Below are 20,541 nucleotides of genomic sequence, written 5' to 3' on the forward strand. Positions count from 1 at the left end.
AAATTCACACTGCTATGTATAGACTGGGGAGTTCTAAGCTAAATGATTCTCAGATTTCAGAGAAAATGGAAAGGTATTAAAGCTCTGAGCACCCAGAGTGATGTTATGGTCAAGATTTAAAATGCCTCCTAAAAGTCTTATTTTCAGAGGTGGGGCTTTTGGACAGTGACTGGGTTGTAGGAACCCTAATGGGTTGATGAATTCAAATCTGAATGTGATATTAGGAGATGGGGCCTGGTTGGAGGTGATTGGTCACTGAGGGTGTGACCTGGCAAAGTATATATTTTTTTCTGACTCCTGTGCCCTTTGCTTCCTGGCTGCCATGAGGTGAGCAGCTTTCCACCATGGTGTTTCTGCCCTGGAGCTGGCACATGTGCTGAACTCTCCAAAACTGTGAGCAGAAATAAACTTCTCCTCCTTTATGTTGTGGGTGTTGCATATTTTGTCCCAGCAAAGGGAAAGTAACCAGCACACATAGAAGTCCTCAAGGAAAACCAAGGAATTCATTAAAGACTGCTGTGCCTTTATTACTTAGTGTAGGAAAAAAATTACCCCCGGAGTGAAGCCTGTTGTAGACTTGTGCTAGTAAATATATTTCTCAGAAGTCGAGCTGACTGGCAAATAACTGGCTGGAGAGGGAAAAAAAGCTCAACACTCTTTAGAGGTAAACCACATAGTTCAGATATTCAATGAGGACAACATTCACACGTCAGGCATTCAGTAAAAAATGATTAAACATTATAAGAAGCCCAACTAATTTTTTTCTTAAAAGTTTAGGAAAAAGAAAAATAGGCACCTTCCTGTATAAAAGTTTGACAGTCTCTGGCATCTTAAATTCACTAAGTCTTAAGGAATTAAGTCTTCAAAATGCTTAAAGCTTTACCTGTTTCTTTGAATAAAAACATTCAATAACACAGAGTTAATTTTCTCCATCACAATTGGTCACCCCTATTATTTTTATTTCAAGTTAAACCCACAATTTTATGTAGATCGCTAATTTGGTGTTCTGAAAACACTGAACATGGATTCCCTTCTGATGAAACTGAGAGGGCTCTCGTGCTCCTTTTTCTCAAGGTAAATATACCCAGTTCCTTTTCTCTTTTCCCTGACAGGATTATTCTTATCATCCTTTGAATGTACTCTGTTTTCTCTTTAAATGCCATTACTGCCATGTTAAAATAAGGAACAGTCTTCTACAAACACTAGAAGCCTACAAATCATTGGAATATAAAATTTGTTTTCATAATGATTTTGTCAATAATAATATTGATAAAGGCAATAACAATAGTATTTGAAATTAATCGATCATCTTATCTACCCTGGACATTGTCATACGTTTCCTGAGGATTATCGCATTGTCAGAACAATTCTATGAGGTAGATATTACACGAGTGTCACAGAGAAAATACAGATAAGCAATATGAAAACAGTAACAACTTACTGATGATCATATAAATGCACATATATGCTTCTTTAGTGGGTCGTTTTCTCTTCTGACATTTTGGAATACCCTGTTACAGACTTCCTTTGAATAACAAGACACTAAATAAAGCTGCATTATTTTTTACTTTTTAAAACTAGGTACCTTTATAAGAACTCCATTAACCCTTAAGTTTTTTCTATTCTCAGGAGTTGCCTCCTCTCACATTCTTCTCCTCCCCTTCTTATAAGTTCCCACGTTAGCAAATTAACATCCTTGTTTAAGGAATTGCGTGTTTGACAACCTTGAGTACTGAGATGTACTTTTGTTTTTTCCCTTTAATTCCCCGCCCATATCCGGACCCGCCCCCTCCTGCCTCAGCGTCCTATCTCCATGGTAACGCCACACCCGCACCGCCAGGCGAGGACGCCTGAGTGGGATCCGGTAGCCAAGGCTTCCGCTTTCTACTCTAGCCATGGTCGGCCCTCTGCGGGTTCTGCACCCTTGAACTGCAAGGGCACTCCTAGGGGAGAGGAGCGCGCTGCTGTAGGGAGAGCAGCTGAAGTACCCAGCCGCCCCTGAGCTTAAACAGCTGTCACTTCCGGCCTGGCGCCGGGGTCCGCAGGTCAGACCTCCAACCCGACGCGCTCTGGCCCCTGAGCCTTCGGGTCTTTAGGATCATGGGTGAGGGCGGCCAACAGTCCTTGGATTCCAACCTACGGTTTCTGTTACTGGGTCTTTTCAGCGCTGGGGATTGAACCCAGGACCTTCGTACTGAACTACATCCTTTTTATTTTTTAAAAATTTGAAACAGGGTCTCTCTAAAATGCCCAGATTGAGTTCGAATAAGTAATCCTCCTGCCTTCCCCAGTGCTGAATTATCGGCCCAAACTACTATTCTAAGCGTTTGCCTTAGGCCGTACATTCTAGCCACTCCTTGTATAGACATATAAGGTCCTCACCAACCCCGAAAGAAATAACAGTAGTGTTTTTTTCGTTTGAAAAAGTGCCTCGTAATAAGGTGAAGCAAGTGCCCCAGGTCTCATAGCTAGACAGTGGTCAGGTCACAATGGAATTCAGGCAAACCGGTCTGACTGGACTGAACACCCAAAGCTGCTTTACCCATTCCCCAGAATGCTGCTGATGTTAGCTCTGCCTACCTCGTATTGCCTTTGTTATTCTCCACCTGCGGAGTTCCTTTGTGCTTTGTAAGCAATAGGAAAATCAGGAAGCTTGATTAAAACCTGCTACTCTTCCCTGATTTATAATAAATGAAGTTGATGACCAGGAGTTCTTTTTTCCCCATGATGTGTAACTCTCATAATATGTTTTGATGGGGGGGGCTTTACGTTTTAATTAGATGTAATTAATATTCCAATTTGGATGTACAGAAAAGAGAATTTAGATTATCTGAGCAAAAACTTTTTTCTCTGAAATTCTCTTACAGTTATGAAAGGTCATTTAGTCAATGCATTTTCTCTTTCAAGCTGCACAGTGCTTGAAATGTTGGGTTGGGCTTCTTGTCCCCCCCCATACTGCTTATCCTTCTTTTTAAATTTAAAAACACCATGATATAAATTTACTTTTGATGGCTACCATCATTTAAGTAAAGAGAAAGTAGTTCAATCATTTGAAGTCCCAGTTGCTTTTGCTGCCTTCAATAGTGTCTTTTATTTTAAAAAACTTAATGAAAATACAGAAGGGATCCAGATATTAATAGTTAAGTAGTAATAAATTAATAAATAATATGACTCTACAAATATAATAGTGGAAAAATCTAAAGAAAAATATATCAATGCAATTATAAAAACTAATAAATTTTATTTAGCCAGAATGCCTCCCACTCAAGCAGAAAGTGTCGTAAAGAACATCATACGAGAAATAGGACAAGAGTGTGCAGCCCATGGGGAGGTTGTTTCTGAAACTCTGGTTGCTTTTATGGTAAGAAAGACTATTTGTGCAAATGATTTCTTTATTAGAAATGTTTAAAATTCTGCCAAGCATCCCTAGATGTGTTTTGGCTGAAAACATTGAAATAACGGGACAAGTTCATGAAAATATCTTTCAAAAGTCTGTAAAGCATCTCAGTTGTAGATTTAGAATGACTAATTTAGAAGCTCTTGATGAGTCTTAGCAACATCAGTAATGCTGTGCTGTGAGGAATTTCTAATATTTTTGTTCATTGTTAAAATTACTTATTGCTGTGCTTTCTCTTTTCTTGCTTTGGTTAACAATACATAATGAAAAATGATAAAATATATTACAGTTTTCCAATGTAAAATCCCACTATTGCTTTCAACCCTTTTCCTCCATATAATTTTTCTAGTACCATGTTCAAGTTTAGTTCATGTTTCCCTTTCATCAACCTCTAATGAAGGTTTAGGTAATCAGAAAAATAGTTGAAAATTCAATCAAGAGATAATCGTTTAAAAATGGGAGGATATTAACTTAAATTCATAATAATATGAAAAAATTAATGGATTCTTTCCTACTCTCAGGTGAAAGCTGTTGTTCTGGATCCAAGTAATGGATTTAACATAGATAGAACCCTCATGAAAACTGATGTGCAGAAACTCGTTAAGGTGACTGTCTAATGACCATAAAGATTGGAATTAGTTATTTACCATATAAAACACAGTAAATAAGGAATTTCTTTTTTCTCTTAAAGTCTGGAGATACATAGGTTGTTCTTCCTGGCTTCCTGGGGTACCTCCCCCTGCATGTGTCTTGCATCCTATGGTCATAAGATAGCTTTTATACCTACAGGCAGAAAGAAGGGGGAAAGCAAAGAGGAAAAAATGTAACAATTGGATTTGTCACTTTCTACCCAGAAAATAATAGTTTTCTCAGAATCCCTCAAATCTGTATACATTTATTGGCCAGAATGGTATTGTAACTTACTTTGGGACACCACCCCCGCTTCTTTCATAGGTAAGTCTTTGCCCCAGTCCAAATTAGATTGTTACTAAGAAGGGCAGGCCATAGCTATCTGGAAAGTAGCAGTATTTGCCCAAGTATTTTTGTGATATCTTTTTATTTATCTGTGACATTGAGAACATTATAAACTGGTTTGCCATATGCTGATGCTGTTAGTTAAATGATTCTAAAATAAGATTCATATAATTAGTTTAATTTATGTTCTTCAATTCTAAAGGAAAAATGAAAATCAAAGCACAATAATCTTATAAGTAGATATGCCTGAAAATCCATTTTAAAAACTAAAGAACTTTAGATATATGTTGTTCATGTATTAAATTTGGCTCACTGAATTGAATAATCAATGTTTTTTTTTTCTTCTGGCCTTAGTGAATTTAATTCCCTTTTTCATGTAAAGGGCTTGGAGCAAGCTTTTCTAAACTTACATGTGGACATTCTTTGGGCTCATGAAAATGATAGAGAAAAATTTCATCCCTTCCATCTTCCCTCACAACCAACACCTCATCTAGTGAAAAGTAGAGTTGTCTACAGATGCTTCAGAGGTCAAAAAGAGATCTGGAAGCCTGGAGCCAGGGCATATGTTGTTAAGTCTGCAATAGTGACTCCATGATATCGCAGGCCAGCCTAGAGCTGGGTTGCTCTGAGCTGGTTTTAAATGTGGTATAAATCCTGTTCTTAGCCACGAATAGGGGAAATGACTGTGATGGTCAATCAGAAATTTTATTGGCAAGCCATGGAGGAGACTCAAGTGGGACAAAAAGTAACATTTTCTCCTTTTCACAGCTCCAGAATAGTTCTTTCTGTCTCCCCAACTCAACCAAGCTGGAAAGAATCAAGCTCTTTTTGCAGTACTGGGTTTCAACCCTGGGCCTTTGCACTGAGTTACATCTTCAACTCCCACCCCTTTTTCTTTGTGAGATAGGGTCTTGCTCAGTCACTAAGCTTGCGATCCTCCTGGCTCAGTCTCTCAGCGTACTAGGGTTACAAGTGTGTGCCACCATGCCTAGTGTCAACATATTTTTAATGTGCACAGGTACAGAAACTCTCAGTGTATAATTCAAGTTACCAGAAATGTTTCCTTTTTATCAATTAAAAGTCATGTGGGTGAACTAATCTTTTTATTTGTAAGTCTACTTTTAGAACAATACCGACTTTTCTACTAGGAGGGACCGAGGTTCACAGGTTTCCTTAAAGATAGAATGTTCTCACTCTTACATTCTACTGAACTAAGTCCCCAGATCTTTAGTTCTTATTTTGAGACAGGATCTCCTGAGCTGGCTTCATAATTGCTATCCCCCTGCCTCTGCTTCATGAAAATGGCAGGGAAAATTTCGTTCCTTCAAACTTCCCTCATGAGTAGCTGGGGTCACAGGCATACACTATGCCAAAAGAAGAAATTTGAAATGGAGGGTAGAGGCAAAGAAATTTCATGAGGAGAAGGCGGTGTTTGCAGCAACATTTTATAAAATGCAGGTGACCTTCAGCATCTGTACAGTGTTGATCCAGACTCAGATAAATAGTAAAGAGTATCTAGAGGAGTTCTAGGCTGACATAAAGGTTCATGGAAAATTTACTCACATTTAGAGTGCTCAGATGAGAACATCAGGCTTCTTGCCCTCAATTAGACTATTAGCCACCTGGGTTAACTCAAGGAAAATAACTTATTACTTAGTACATGTTGCTGGTTGAGTAAACTATAAAGCCTGATGTTCTCAAGGAGAAAAAAAGTAATATTAAAAGGGGCTGTTGGTGGATAAATATCAGGAAACATTGCTTTTATGTTTCTATTTATTTTTTAAAATAACTTAGAAAATACTTGAGCATTTCAGGGAATGTCATCAAATCTTTTGTTGGCTCTTCTTTTCTAGCTTTGTGTGACTCGGCTACTAGATAGTAAAAATCCATCCCTGGACACAATTAAGATGCAAGTCTACTTTGATATGAATTATACAAGTCGAGGTAAGGTATACCTACCCATTTGATAATTTCAAAAAGGGTTTTATATTGTATTTCAGGTAAGAAAGGTATTTGAAAATGACTTCAATGTGTATAATGAAATTAACTTTTTGTCAATCTTTTGAAATATTTTCCAACTTCAATGTATCAGGCAGTTTTCTGTTATTACAGGAAATACCTGAGATAGTAAAAAAGAACAGGTTTATTTTGGCTCATGGTTTGAGGCTCGCTCCATGATCAGTTGGCCTTGTTGCTTCAGGCCTGAGGTGGTACATCGCAGTGAGAGCAAAGCCATTCACCTCTTGGCTGGGAAGTTAAGAAGAGACTAGTGTCCTGCAATCCCCTTGGAGGGCCTACCCCCAGTGGCCCAGGGATCTTCCTCTATGCTGTCCCTCTTCTGGGATCACCACCTCCCAGTGATTCCTAAGACTGGGGATAAAACCGAAACACATACACCTTTGGAGGATACTTAGCAAACTATAGAATTAGAAAAATATAACAACATTGGAAATGCTTAATGAGAAATATACCAGTAGTCTTTGTGAATGTTCAAAGTAATTTAAATTTTTATGTACATAAACATTATGTTTCCGAGCCAGGGATTTAGCTCAGTGGTTCTGCTGCCTGCCTCGCAAGTGCAAGGACCTAAGTTCAATCCCTGGTACCAAAAACAAAACAAAACAAAAAAAACATTATGTTTCCAAGTCTACTGGTTTTTAACCTTTATGGTACTAATACATAATAACTAGAAATTAAAACATTTAGCCAATTGAAGTTAAAAATTTTTAATTTATAGATTTTTCTCATTTCTAGTTTACTACTTCATAATATGTAAATTATGTAGCTACCTAAAAGTGAAATTAATTTAGAATTAATTTAGAATTTCTTACATTATATAAGTAATTTAATGCATATGTCAAAGTCAAGTTGTAAATAAGACTTTTGTTGTAGGACAAAAGGAAAATAAATTCCTCTACACATTGTATCTTTCTCTACTATACTCATTTTTTTATAATTATCATTAATCTGCAATCATTATTAACAATTTGGTCATTTCTTTGTCATTTTTCTCTGTAGGAATTAGAGTTTCAATAATGCTACATATGTAAAATCACATGTATTTTTACATTTTTGCTTAATTCTAATACATTTTAAAGTGGTAAAATAGCTATGAATTGAAGAAATTTATATATTTTTTAATTTGCAAAAAGTTTTCATTTACTTTTGTGGTAAGATTATAGGTATGAACTGTGTGTGTTTGAAATATAATTATTGACCTTGCAAAAGTAATGGGGGATTGTCTTATTGAGTCAGTTACAAGAACTGTACTGCTGGTAAAGATGATCTTCTGCTGCAATTAAACCTATACGTTAGCATATCGTAGGAAGAAAGAGGAAGAATAAAGTTATTGGTGCAATTTCATATTATCAGTAATATTATTCAGAGGAAATTTATCTAGAGGAAAATGTATCAGAGAAAATATATCTAGAAATACATATAATTGGAAAGGAGCATACATATACTATACTACATATATAATTATATGTGCTTATATCACTATAAATATATTATCATATATTTATTATATGTATATATATATATATGTAGTGTGTGTGTGGTATAGAAACAGTCTTTACTTTCTGTTTAATTGGGAAGTTTTAGTCTTTTATGAAACTTACTGTTTAGATTGTTTCAAGTCTTAAGCATTTTAATAAAATATTCTGTTTAAATCTCTGTAGTAAATGTTTCCCACTGGATTTCTGTCTTGAGGTTACTTGGTGGCCACTGATGTTTTAGTTATTACATCCTAAGAAAGTAGTTGTTTCCATGCAGTAGATTTGCCAAGCATTTTTCTCTGGTCCTTATGTGACAATTCCAAACACCAGACTTATGGAATGTTGCTACTTGCCAATTTTAGAGGACTTTCTTGAAGAACATCACCGCGTCCTAGAGTCCCGATTAAGCTCTGTTAGCAGAGAAATTACAGATAACCGAGCAAGTGCTAGAGAAGAATTGGAAAGCCTCTACCGAAAGATCGTCAGCTACGTGTTACTACGCTCTGGGCTTGGATCCCCTACAGACATCAAGATTGTCAGAGAGGCAACAGGTACAAAATAGTAATGATTTCCATTCCATAAGTGAAAATATATGATCACTGTATTTTATAAAAAGCTTAAAATTGAAGTTTCCCTTTTTATCTGAAAAAAAAAATCAGCACAAATAAGTTAAAACTTACCCAGACTTCTTTTAAGCCATGTATTAATTCTATACCTCAAGTAGCACCTCTAGAAAATGAAAAATTGTTCATTTTCTTAGAGTTGTACATTTCCTGGAACCTATTATGCCTTATCAGAGAAACATTGGTAAGAATGTTGAAGGCACTGGGACATCTGGAAAGGGCTGTTTCAAACAGGTGGAAAGAGTAGAGCGTGTCACTGTAGATGATGTTGAAGGGCACTGTTTTATCCTCAGGAAATACTTAACCACTTTCACAGTTTAAAATGAGGAGAAGGCAAGATGTCCAGCCTGCTTGTGCTTTCTTCCATAATTATTTTAAAGCATAGTTTTTCTACTGAGAGCCGCATTTAGAAAGTTTGTTTTAATGTCCACTGCCAAAAAATACTGATGCATGAGGCAATGGCATTATTTTTAGTAGTCCACCATTGAAAGATGATAAATTTTGCTATGTAGTCTATTATCAGGTACCAGAAATTTAAAGAATCACTAGAAAACAAGTCTTTTAACTTTATGCTGAAAGAAACTTGTAATCTAAGTTCTGATATTTATTCTGTCATTTTGTTTTCCTCTTTTGTGGTTTATTTCAGCTGCCTTACAGAGTGTTTTTCCTCAGGCTGAGCTCGGGACATTTCTAACTCTTTCTAAGAAGGACAAAGAATGCCAGCTGAAAGAACTCACCATGATTGTTACTGGGATTCGCTTATTTAACAGAGATTGTGGGAAAGGAGGAGAAGGCATTGATGATTGTAAGGGTATTATTAGGTTAATTCTAAAAGTTATGTATGTTTAAAATTTAAATTGCACAGTGAGGACAATAATACACAGCATACCATTGGTATTCTGGGGTTTACAATTTGCAGTTTTGATTGTTCCCTATGAATGTCTGCTGTTCATAATTATGTTGTAACTCTTACTATTGCTGAGGCAAGGCTTTATATTTTATGTACCATGAAGCTAGAGTGGAATCAGTTGAATGGAATGTAGGGGTCCTGCCCAGAGGCTCACCTCCCCAGTTCAGTGGAGCTTTATGTTTATTCCAAGTCACCCAAAGAAAGTAAAAACTCTGTAACCTAAAAATAAAAATTACCCTAGAAGGAAAACAGTTGCTAGTACAGTTAATAGAATGAAAAAATCCAAGAGATTATCTGTGTATCTGTAAATTCAGGAGCATCTGTAAGTTCAGGAACATCAAGGGCTGCAGATTTAGCTCAGTGGTGCTGGCTCCTGTCTCGCAAGTTCAAGAGCCCAAGTTCTATCCCCGGTACAAAAAAAAAAAAAAAAAATTCAGGAGCATCGAGTATGTTTTTATATAAATAATACTTTTTTGGTAAGTTTGAAAATATTTATGAAATATTTACTTAAGTATCTACCAGTAGATTAACTCTTTATGTATATGAACTTGGTAGTCCCATAGGCCCATGGATATGGTGTTAATTTCTTTTACCAGATTACTGATCCCTAGATGCTGGATCAATACTAACAGTAGGATAATTTTTCTTCTCATATCAGGATTGAACCCGGGGCCTTGGGCATGCTAGGCAAGTGCTCTCACAGGGTTCTATCTACACCCCTAAGTTTTTCCATTTTAAAAGCTGTTTAAAAAAGTCAAGTTCCCATTCTTCATAAAGTTTCTTTCTTTGCTAGGCCCTCCTATTATTTTTCACCATTCAGATGAATTTCTTATTTAGTATGCTTTATAAATTTGTTTTTATAAATAGAAAAGAAGATATACGAAGGAGAGATCAGTGGCTGTTCTGGAGGCACATAATACCAAAGTCTACCTATTTATTAAACACTTCTATATTTCAGTGAAAACCTGACATGCTTTCACTTTTGGTTATCATTCTGACATTATCTTTTGCATGAACAGGTTCTTTTTGGAGTTTTTTTCTTCACGATGTAGGACCCATGAAACATGCGGGACTCATTATTAGGTTGACTGGGGAAAAAAAACCTAACTCAAAGTAATGCTTAAAATATTAACACTTTATGGGCTTTTTTCTCCTTAATTCTCCTTAGCCTCCTTTATGTCTTCTTATGCCCTTACAAACAGTACCAGCTATTCTCCATGAAGCAATCCCAGCCACCACTCAGTATATTGACTCCCAACTTCAGAATGCCCAGGACCAGTTGTATCATTACACAGCCATCCTTGAGAAAGTAACAAAGAACCCACTCATGGGTAAAGAACTTCAGCAGTATATGATAAAAGAAGCACTATATAATATGCGACAATATGAGATCTTCCTTCAGATCATCTTGGTGAGTTCATTTCACAAGATCTGGACTGCTTTGCATAATGCAGTCTCTTTACAACCAGGTCACTAGTTAAGGGGGCAACCTCGGTAACAGCTCCATGTATTTCACATCAGTAGGGCCAGGAATTAAATTAGAAACAGGAAAGCTGGCTTTTGACTTTAATGCAATTACATTGATAGAAGTTGATTTTTTATTTGTTGATTCTCCTTGGTACCTGATAGTATGGTTATAACACACTGCAGTCAGGTAGTGTCTGTGTCTGAAAGTAATACTGTGGTGTTGTTTTAATTTGTAGCAAGTGCCTATTGTTTGGCAGGTAGTTGACTCTCAGATGATTTTTATGTAATCATTTGTTTTTATTGTAAAAACTGGCAGGAACAATTTTTTTTGGTACCGGGGATCGAACTTGTGTCCTTGTGCTTGCAAGGCAGGCACTGGAATCGCTGAGCTAAATCCCTGGCCCAGGAACAACTTTTATAGCTGCTATTCTTAGACCTAATGAACAAGCCAAGCAATACTCCCCAGAAGTTGGGAAATATGGTTAAATAGTAGTTATAAACTTTTAAAAGGCAACACTACCTTTTCTTCCAGACAGAAACTTACTCAGAACCCTAAAAATATAAAGCAGGTGACATGATGAAGGGATTGGAGGACCCATTTCACTAAGATGTATCCACAGCACACCTTAGGCTTCCAGAGAAGTTTACTAGTGTGTGTGGTCAGGAAAACAAAATTCTCATATCACAGATAACATGGAAAACTTCTGTGGCTTCAAAATATATAAACATTTCTCCACTAGCAAAAAGGAATTTTGCTGGGATACTAGCAGGTTGTCCTCTAATCTGATTCAGATCTGACACCACTATCTACCTGGAGACAGCATCAGTCCCTCTTACTGAGGGCTCAGTCACCAGGACTGCCCTCCAACCCCACTCTAGGTGCCAGTAATCCAAGCCCCAGCTTGGCTTACCTGTCCTGACTGTCCAGCTCTAAACTGGCATGCTTGCAACCCCTTTTTTGGGATTGATTAATTTGTTCAAGTGACTCCCAGAACTCAGGGAAATATTCACTTAATTTTACCAGTTTATGATAAAGAATATTACAAAGGATACTGTTGAGATGCCTAGAGTAAGGGATGGGAGGAAGGATGTGGGCCTTCCTTACTCATGGGTGGTCCACCTTCCAGGAACCTCCATGTACTTGGTCATCTGGAAGCTCTCTAGACCCTGTCCTTTTGGAATTTTATTATAACTTCACTGCATTGGCATGATTGCTGGTTGGCTGGGTCAGGGGAACCCAGGAAGCCTTGCCTATTTAATTTCTTCTTGGCCTCTCTGTGCAGTGTTTTTCCTCTAGGATATATTAAAGAGCTCCCTCCACACACCCTTGAATCAGGAGAGTCTTGTGACTTACTGTTGGGCAAGGAAAGATCAGAGTTTCTATGACCTGCCTTGAGAAAGAGAAATTCTCCTTTCTATAATTTGCCTTGGGGAGGGAGTTATGAGCCAGGAACCATAAATTAAAACATATATGTGTGTGTGTGTGTGTGTGTGTGTGCATGTGTGTGTGTGTGTGTGTATCCCTAATGTCACAACGACATGAGAGCCATATATCCCATTAGTCACTGTTTATCTTTACAATAGTCTCTACTTTCCAGTAACTGATACTCAGAGGGTCAGAGGAACTGTCTTTTATATAAATGGATGCTAATATCTTGAGGGATAGAATGGAATGTATTCTCTACTCCTCTTTTTAACTTATGTCTTAATTAGTTGATGCTATTTTTGGATGTACTTAGCCTGTCCTCTTTCCTTCCTGGCTATGCAGAATAAAGAGATAAACGTCCTGATAACAGCATGTCATGGCAACAAACTAGGGGTAGTGGTTGTAACTGTTCTACTACTTAATTATTACAAATCACCCTGATTGGTAAATGTTCCCTCAACATTGACTTCAGCCTTATGTAGCTACTTAAATACCAAGGAGGTTTTTTTAAATCATTTGCATTAAAATGCAGAATGAGTCCACAGGAGTAGAACCTTACTTTTGCTTTTGCTATCTTCATTTGTAGAGGTTACTAAAAGAGAGAACCTTGAGAAAACATAATGCATACTATAGAAATGTTGCAGAAGATGTCATTTATTATAGAGTGTTTTCTTCAAACTTTTAATCATGAATCTTTTTTTTTCTATTTTTTAATTAAAGATTGCAAACATACATGATAACAAGAAATGAAGATACTAAATAAAAATTTCAAATATACATATATATGACAGCAAAAAAAGGATATGAAATAAATAAGAATTTATTTAACAGACTAATCGAAATACATTAGTTTGATATGATCTTCAAACATTATATTCTTACTCATTTTCCTATATTTTTGAAATAATGTAATTATAAATAAAACAAAGTTACATATTATAGTTGAGAAACTGTCCTCAAAATTTTATGATTTATAAACTCCTTGGTTTTATTAATTGATAAATATCATATACTTGTTGATTGTACCACTTACATTTTCTAACAAAACTTCCCACAGAAAAAAATATACTTACATTTGAAATCCAAAAGCAACTAAGAAAAATTCACATTTTTAAGATAAAATTTTTCTGTTTCTATTATTATTATATCCCATACTTATTTTTATTATATTTTTATAAGCATAATGATAGAATTTAACATCAATAGATATGTAATATTCTTCCCAAACGAATGACTATGAATTAAGTCAAATATGTAATTTAAAGAAATCATAAGGTTGCCAGAGAAACTATCAATATGCCAAATGTGCACAATCCTACCACATTCATGCCCATGTTTCTCATTTGATAGTACACACATATATGTAAAAACATACCCCCCACACATATACACAGTGCATGTTTTCTACAATACAATATATACTTAGGTATAACAAAATAGTTCAGTGATGTGTGGAACATTGGTGATTTGTATACTTTGAGAAAAAACAAATAACATCTTTGAGGGAGGTGGAGAATTTGTAATATGTACCAGATACTAAATGATATTAATGATTAAGTATAGTTTTAATAAAATTTACTTAAAAATTAATATTCATCATCAGTAGAAAATAGGTACAAAGATATATTGATAACATAGCAACATTTGTCTTAACAAATTTCCAATCAGACAAGCTGTAGTGACAGAAAAGGAAGTTTGTAGAAAGCAGATATGAAAGAGGAAAATGACAGATGGATCTTAATACTTTTCATACTACTCATATATACAGATTTCATAAATTCTCAAATAAAAAAGCAAAGAAAATGAGAACCAAAATAACTCATCAATTTGGCAGACCAACATATGGAGACAAGGATTAATATATTGATAAATTTTCAAAATATGAAATGTAAAGCCTGAGATTTAGCTCAATAGCGCTGCACCTGCCTAACCAGAACAATGTGCCTAGTTTAATCCCCAGCATCAGAGGAAGAAAAAGAAAAAGGAAAAAAAGAAGAAAAGAGGAAAAAAAAAGCATATTTTCTGACATACTCAATAAATTAAAAATAAATTATTTGTTATCTCTTCCTCTTGAATTATTCCCTTCACAAGGATGTAGTGAACTTCTCTGTCTATTTCAATCAGTTTAAATTTGAAACTTACTTTGTCTGTGAATAAGATTGCTACCCCTGCTTTTTTGGGGGATGGGGGAGCTCCTCTTACATGAAGTTTTCTGTCCTTTCACTTTCAGTCTATGGGCTTCTTTTTACACTAGACGTGTTTTGTATACAACATATTATTGGATCTTGTTTCCTAATCCATTCTGCTGGTCTATTTCCCTTGATTGGTGAATTGAGACCATTAATATTGATGGTTATAAGTGATATGTACTAACTTATTATTATCATTTTTTTTTTTGCCTTCTCCTTTTAGTTTCTTGGCTTGCCTATTTGATTTGCTTTGTTGGGCCTCATTGTGTTGTTACCTTCATTGTCTTTTTCTAGGATATTGTTTAGAATTCGTTGTAGTACTGGGTTGGTATTCATAAAGTTTTTCAGGTGTTCTTTATCATGGAAATATCTCATTTCCCCACCCATTTTAAAAGAAAGTTTTGCAGGATACATCAATCTAGGTTGGAGGTTGTTTTCTTTTAGTACTTGAAATATCTCATTCCAGGCTCTCCTTAACCTAAGGGTTTGTGTTGAAAAGTCTGCTGTGATTCTGATAGGCTTTCCTTTGCATGTAATTTGTTTCTTGTCTCTTACTGCTTGTAGTATTTTGTTCTTCTGTTGGGTTTCTGGGATCTTGATTATTATATGTCTCGGTGTAGATTTTTTTTGATCACGGCTAGTTGGAGTCCTATAATGCCTCACTTATCTGTATATCAAATTCTTTCCCTCTGTTTGGGAAGTTTTCTATAATTAATTCTGTGAACAGCTTTTTTAAGTTATTTACATTTTCTCCTACAACTTCTTGAATTCCTATCAATCTTATGTTATTCTTCTTAGTATCATCTAAGAGTTGTTGTATCAATTTCTTATGGTCTCCTACTGTTTTTAAGAGACCTCTCTTTTTACGGTTACTGACTTCAATTTTATCTTCTATATCTGAGATTCTATCTTTGGACTCTTTTATTCTTTTGTGAACACTCTCAATGCAGTTTTTAATCTCCTGAATATCTGTTTGAATCTGTCCTATGGATTCCATTTCTTTCTTGTATTGGGCATTTATTGTTTCCAATTCTTTCTTATGCTGGGCATTCACGGCTTCTATCATGGTCCTGAGCTCATCTATTTTCTTCTCAGTTTCTGTTCTAGAGTCACAAATTATAACTTTCATTTTGCTGGTCATCTCTATGATTATCTGGGAAATTACTTCTGTTTTATATTTCCCTAGAGCCTGACTGATCAGTTTTGTTACTTCCTGTGCCTCGAGTTCAGGGTGTCCTGATGATTCACTATCAGACTTTTCATCCTCATCTGCCCCACTGTTTGCCATTAGTGAACTGGAAATCTGTCCCTGTATCTTACTTAAGCGTTTTCTCATTTTTACTATTGTTGTTGGGTTGTCCTTAGTTTAACCTTTAGGTTATTACTTAGATCTTCCTGATATAGTTGGGCTGAAGTCCATGGGTCTCTAATGACTCATAGACATTCTCATTTTCATAATACTGAGGAAAAAAGCTCAATGAATCAATCACAGTCCTTTAACCTAATTGATACCATCAGCACCACAATATGATGAAGCACAATTTGCAAATTGACCACTTATGGTAGTCATCAATCTATCACCTTCAAACCATGTGAATTTAATTAAAATCAAGAAGCAATCCAAAATATGCTTACAGTAAATAAACTTTTCAATAAGGATATTTACCATTTACAATGGGAGCTTAAAACAAAGTTAAGACAAGAGGAGTAGATAAGTATAAGAATTAGAGAAGGTTTCATATGAAGCCAAAAGACATAGAATGACCAGACAATTGTCAGGAAATTGTTAAATTCAAAAAGAACAAACAAAATAGAAGTATAATAACCCTTGAGTGAGGTAGAATAACATAAGAAAAGAACATAAAGAAAAGAGAAAAAAATAATAAAAGAAGAAAACTGAATTAGGACAAGAGCAGAAACAAAAAAGGAGATGAGGGATACTATAGTGGAGTAAGAGACTAAGTTAGAGAAAGAAAACAAAAAGAAAAAGAACTTGCAAAGAAGAATGAAAAAAAGAAACAAAAATGAGTTTGAAGGGCCTCTTTCAGGCTATATCACTGCTGTCATAATATACAATATGTGCTGCCATTTGCAAAGCTGAGTCCCCTGCCTGATCTCAGCTAGCTGGTAGCAGAACCCCACAAAGCAGACTGAGCTCGGCTGCAAGGCCCAGACTGAGTTCTCTGACCTCCTAAAGGTTTGAACTCCACTCAGTTCTTCTATAAGTTCCCCCCACTACTTCTTTAAAGATGTTCAAAGTTGAAAGTTCCAGAAAATACTCTTTATGACCACCTCTGCCTCTACAGAGTAGGTCCAAAGACTGGTACAATCTGGAGGTCTAAAAGCACAAGGGGGAAGGTTGGGGGGCATTGTGGATGCCTGCGTGGCTACCTTTCTAGTGCTGAAGATGGCAGCAGCAGTGCCAGCAGGGGAGGGCCCGGCCGAGAAGACCCTCTGGTGCTGAAGATGGTGGATGCTTAATCATGAATCTTACCCAAACAACTTAGTCTTCAATTTTTATTGGAGCTCCACATTTCACAGTAAGGAGGGACAGTAAGGAGAATGTGCAAGTGAAAATGAGGGCTCTGCAACCAGACTATGTGCATTCCAATTCTTACTTTGCCATGCCTGTGTCCTGGAGGAAGTTGCTTAATTTCCCTTTGCCTTAGTTTCTACATCTGTAAAATGGTCTCCACTATGTAAATAAGGTAGAATAATGCCTGGTACATAGTAAGAAATCAACAATTGATTAAGAAAATGGTGATGTTGAGAACTTCTGGGAAGATGGTACAGCAGTAAACAGTGAAAAATCAGCCTCTCCAAGATTCGGAATACAGACACTCAGAAAATACAACTTAGGTGAAGGAAAGGAGAGAGGTGCATTCTTGGGACCAGGAAGGACTTAGAAAAGTGGAGCCTACAGAAAACTGGAAGAGAGACCACAAACTGTTAAAGAAACAAATTACCTATAAAGGAAAACCATCAGGATCACATCAGACTTCTCAATAAGTGAAAGAGAAGTTGGAGTGAAGTATTTCAAGCCCTAAAAGAAAACAACCTCCAACCTAGATTGATGTACTCCACAATATTATCTTTCAAAATTGATGGAGAAATAAGATACTTCTGTGATAAAAAAAACCAGAAGAGATTCCTGACCACCAAACCAGCACTCTAAAGAGTTCTGAAGGATATTATAGAAAAAGACAAGGAATACAATAATCCCCCAAATCCCAATAGGATGAATCCACCAGGCAAGACAAGATATTAAGTAGAAGGGAAAGAAAGGGAATCAACAACAGGAAAATAATATGTTGACAAGGACAAGTCAACATCTATCAGTTGGGAGTGGTCTCAATTCACCAATCAAAAGAATTGGCAGAATGGATCAGAAATGAGATCCAACAATATGCTGCATACAAGAAACATATTTAACTTAAATTCACAGACTGAAAGCCAAAAACTGGAAAAGAATACTTGTAGTCTCAAGGTGCATCCATTTACCTACAAATGACTCGTTTATCCTTCTTTATGGCACTCCATTGTATATTAATATGTTTTCTTTGTCCATCATCTGTTGATGGGTATTTATTGGCCATCTGTACTTCTTCTGAGGATTTATTCATTTCAGTTGCCCATTTTTAAATTGGATCTTTTATTTTGGGAAGTTTAATTTCTTTGAATTCTTCATATAGTCTAGATACTACTCCTCTATTGAGAAATAGCTGGCAAATATTTACATTGTCTCTTCCTTTCTCTGGGTTGTCTGTTTACTCTGTTGATTGTTTCTTTTGCTGTACAAAAGCTTTTTAATTTGATAAATTTAAGAAAAGAAAAAAAATCAGATGTGGTGGTGCACACCTGTAATCCCAGAATTTGGAGGGATGATTGCTGTGAGTTTGAGGCCAGCCTGAGCTACAGCGTGACTTCAAGTCCAGATGAACTACATAATGAGATCCTCTCACAAAAATAAAAAAATAAAAAAACAAAAAAATCACACAAAAGAAACTTTTAATTTGATATAATCCCATTTGTTGATTCTTGATACTATTTCCTATGTAACCAGGACTTTGTTCAGGAAGTCTTTGCCTACCCCATGACATCAAAGTTTTATCTAGCTGGGTATGATGGCACATACGTGTAATCCTTGCAGTTAAGAGGCTCAGGTGGGAGGATTGCTGTGAAGTCGAGCCAAGCCTGGGCTACATAGTGAGTTCAAAATCAGCCTGGACTACACAGTGACAAAAATAAACAAACAAAAATAGTTTTATCTATTTTTATCTTCCTAAAAGGGGTAAAAGGATGAAGAGACATGCTGGTATCAAATGCTTTCTCTAAACATTGACTGTGCTATGATTTTAAAAAAAAAGTTTTAAGTGATACTATCCCTAGAGGATTAACACTACAAAGAATTCTACCCTTGTGAATAAGTTATTTCTGGTAATTTGTAAATGGAATGAGTGTTCTAGAACATGATCAGGAAAAAATCCCAGAAGCATTGTGTGCTTTCATACTCTGAATACACCCTGAAAATATCTACGGGATAGAGCTCTGGGGTATCTTCCATTATAGCTTTAAAAAGCATTATGTGTCAAATGCCACTTCTTGCCAGACAGGTGCAGTGCCACTGAGCTAAATCCCTGGCTCCAAATGCCACTTCTTTGGGGAATATGGGAAGATATATTTCTATTTTTTTGTTGTATTTATACAAATCTAAAATGTATTTAAAGCCTGCATTTTTATATTTCATTCCTAAAGCAAGACTAACAAGTGTGGTTCTAAAAAGCTCTGTGAGGTAGACAAGAGACATGTTAGAATATATTGTGAAATAGGAAAAAAGTCTTCAAATGGGAAGGGGAACTAGGGAGGGGGAGGGGGAAAGGAAGGAAGAGAAAAGGAGAAAAAGAACAGAGAAAAAAAGTGGAAACAAAGCTTTTGTAAATAAGGGAGAGAAGAGGGGAGGGAAAGGGGAAAAATGAATCAAGATATATCAGGCAGAGGTACAAATTCATGTGATGAATTTGTTCATTATTTATATCTATAAAATTTTGGAAAAGTTTTATCTGCTAACAAATTATTTATATCTAAAATGTACCAATAAAATTAATTTTTAAAACTGACAGACCTATTAAAAAAGACATTATTGTATGGAAGAATGAAGCAAGAAAGAAAATGCTTAAGTAGCAATATTGGCAAAATTAAAAGTACATGTTTTATCTATGAATAATATTTTTTGTTAGGTGAACTATAATAATATTGATATCTCTCACCAAAATCATTACCTTTGGAAAAATTTATAATTCATTCTTTTTGTCATTTCAAAATCATCTAATAGTTAGGTGTGGTGGCACACACCTCTAATCCTTGCAAGTACTTGGAAGGCTGACGCACAGGATTGCAAGTTCAAGGCCAGCCTGGGAAACTTAGCAAAAGCCAAAGTACAAGAGAAATTATGAAATGAAAAGAGATGAAGTTGTAGCACTTGTTTAACATGCATGAAATCCTAAGTTCATCTCCAGTACCTCACATGCACACACACACACACAAACTGAATTAAGTTACAGACACTTGAGAATTCAAATGCACTTTTTTATCTTCAAATAAATTTTTTTTGTTTTTTTTTTTTACACTCTACTGTTCAACCAAACCCACTGCAATTTCTGCTCCCATTTTAGGCAACACACTATGCTGGGTAAGGGCTGAGCTTTGGGCTCTGGGCTTACATGGTTTAGGCACAGAACTGTGATTCTACCCTTCTTAGCTGATATACTTAGGCAATTTATTTTATTCCTTGGGGTTTTAAAATGTGTGCTTATAAATATTTTATATGGTGCTTAGCACATAGTAAGAAGAAATATATGTAATTATTTCAAATCATCATTTAGCAACTTATTTTCTGATCATTGTGTCAGAAATATATTGCTTTTCTTCATTTTTCTTTCCTTATCTTTTGATCTTTCTCTCTTTCATCTTTCCTCCCAACTTCCTTTTTCCCTCTTTCTTCTCCCTCTCTTCTTCCCCCATCTCTTTTCTTCACAGTGAACTACATTCCCCAGGCTC

The 20,541-nt window shown here is 35.9% G+C and overlaps 1 protein-coding gene across 4 annotated transcripts in view; it reads left to right on the forward strand.

Moving 5' to 3' along the window:
- Positions 1–1,803: 1,803 nt before the first annotated feature.
- The window catches only part of Cfap206 (cilia and flagella associated protein 206), a 52,272-nt gene continuing 33,534 nt past the window's right edge, over positions 1,804–20,541 (forward strand). The window contains exons 1-7 of one of the 4 annotated variants that reach the window (XM_010633277.2): positions 1,804–2,045; positions 3,249–3,361; positions 3,919–4,002; positions 6,226–6,316; positions 8,232–8,420; positions 9,139–9,297; positions 10,605–10,813. In XM_010633277.2, coding sequence (XP_010631579.1) covers positions 3,254–3,361; positions 3,919–4,002; positions 6,226–6,316; positions 8,232–8,420; positions 9,139–9,297; positions 10,605–10,813 — 840 coding nt within the window. In that variant the 5' untranslated portion in view covers positions 1,804–2,045; positions 3,249–3,253. Of the gene's footprint in view, positions 2,105–3,248; positions 3,362–3,918; positions 4,003–6,225; positions 6,317–8,231; positions 8,421–9,138; positions 9,298–10,604; positions 10,814–20,541 lie in introns of all 4 variants that reach the window. The other 3 variants (XM_010633276.2, XM_010633278.3, XM_010633275.2) reach the window with 3 other exon arrangements.

The sequence above is a fragment of the Fukomys damarensis genome, unplaced genomic scaffold (assembly GCF_012274545.1).
Source record: "Fukomys damarensis isolate Sample0158 unplaced genomic scaffold, DMR_v1.0_HiC HiC_scaffold_14, whole genome shotgun sequence".
Lineage (NCBI taxonomy): Eukaryota > Metazoa > Chordata > Mammalia > Rodentia > Bathyergidae > Fukomys > Fukomys damarensis.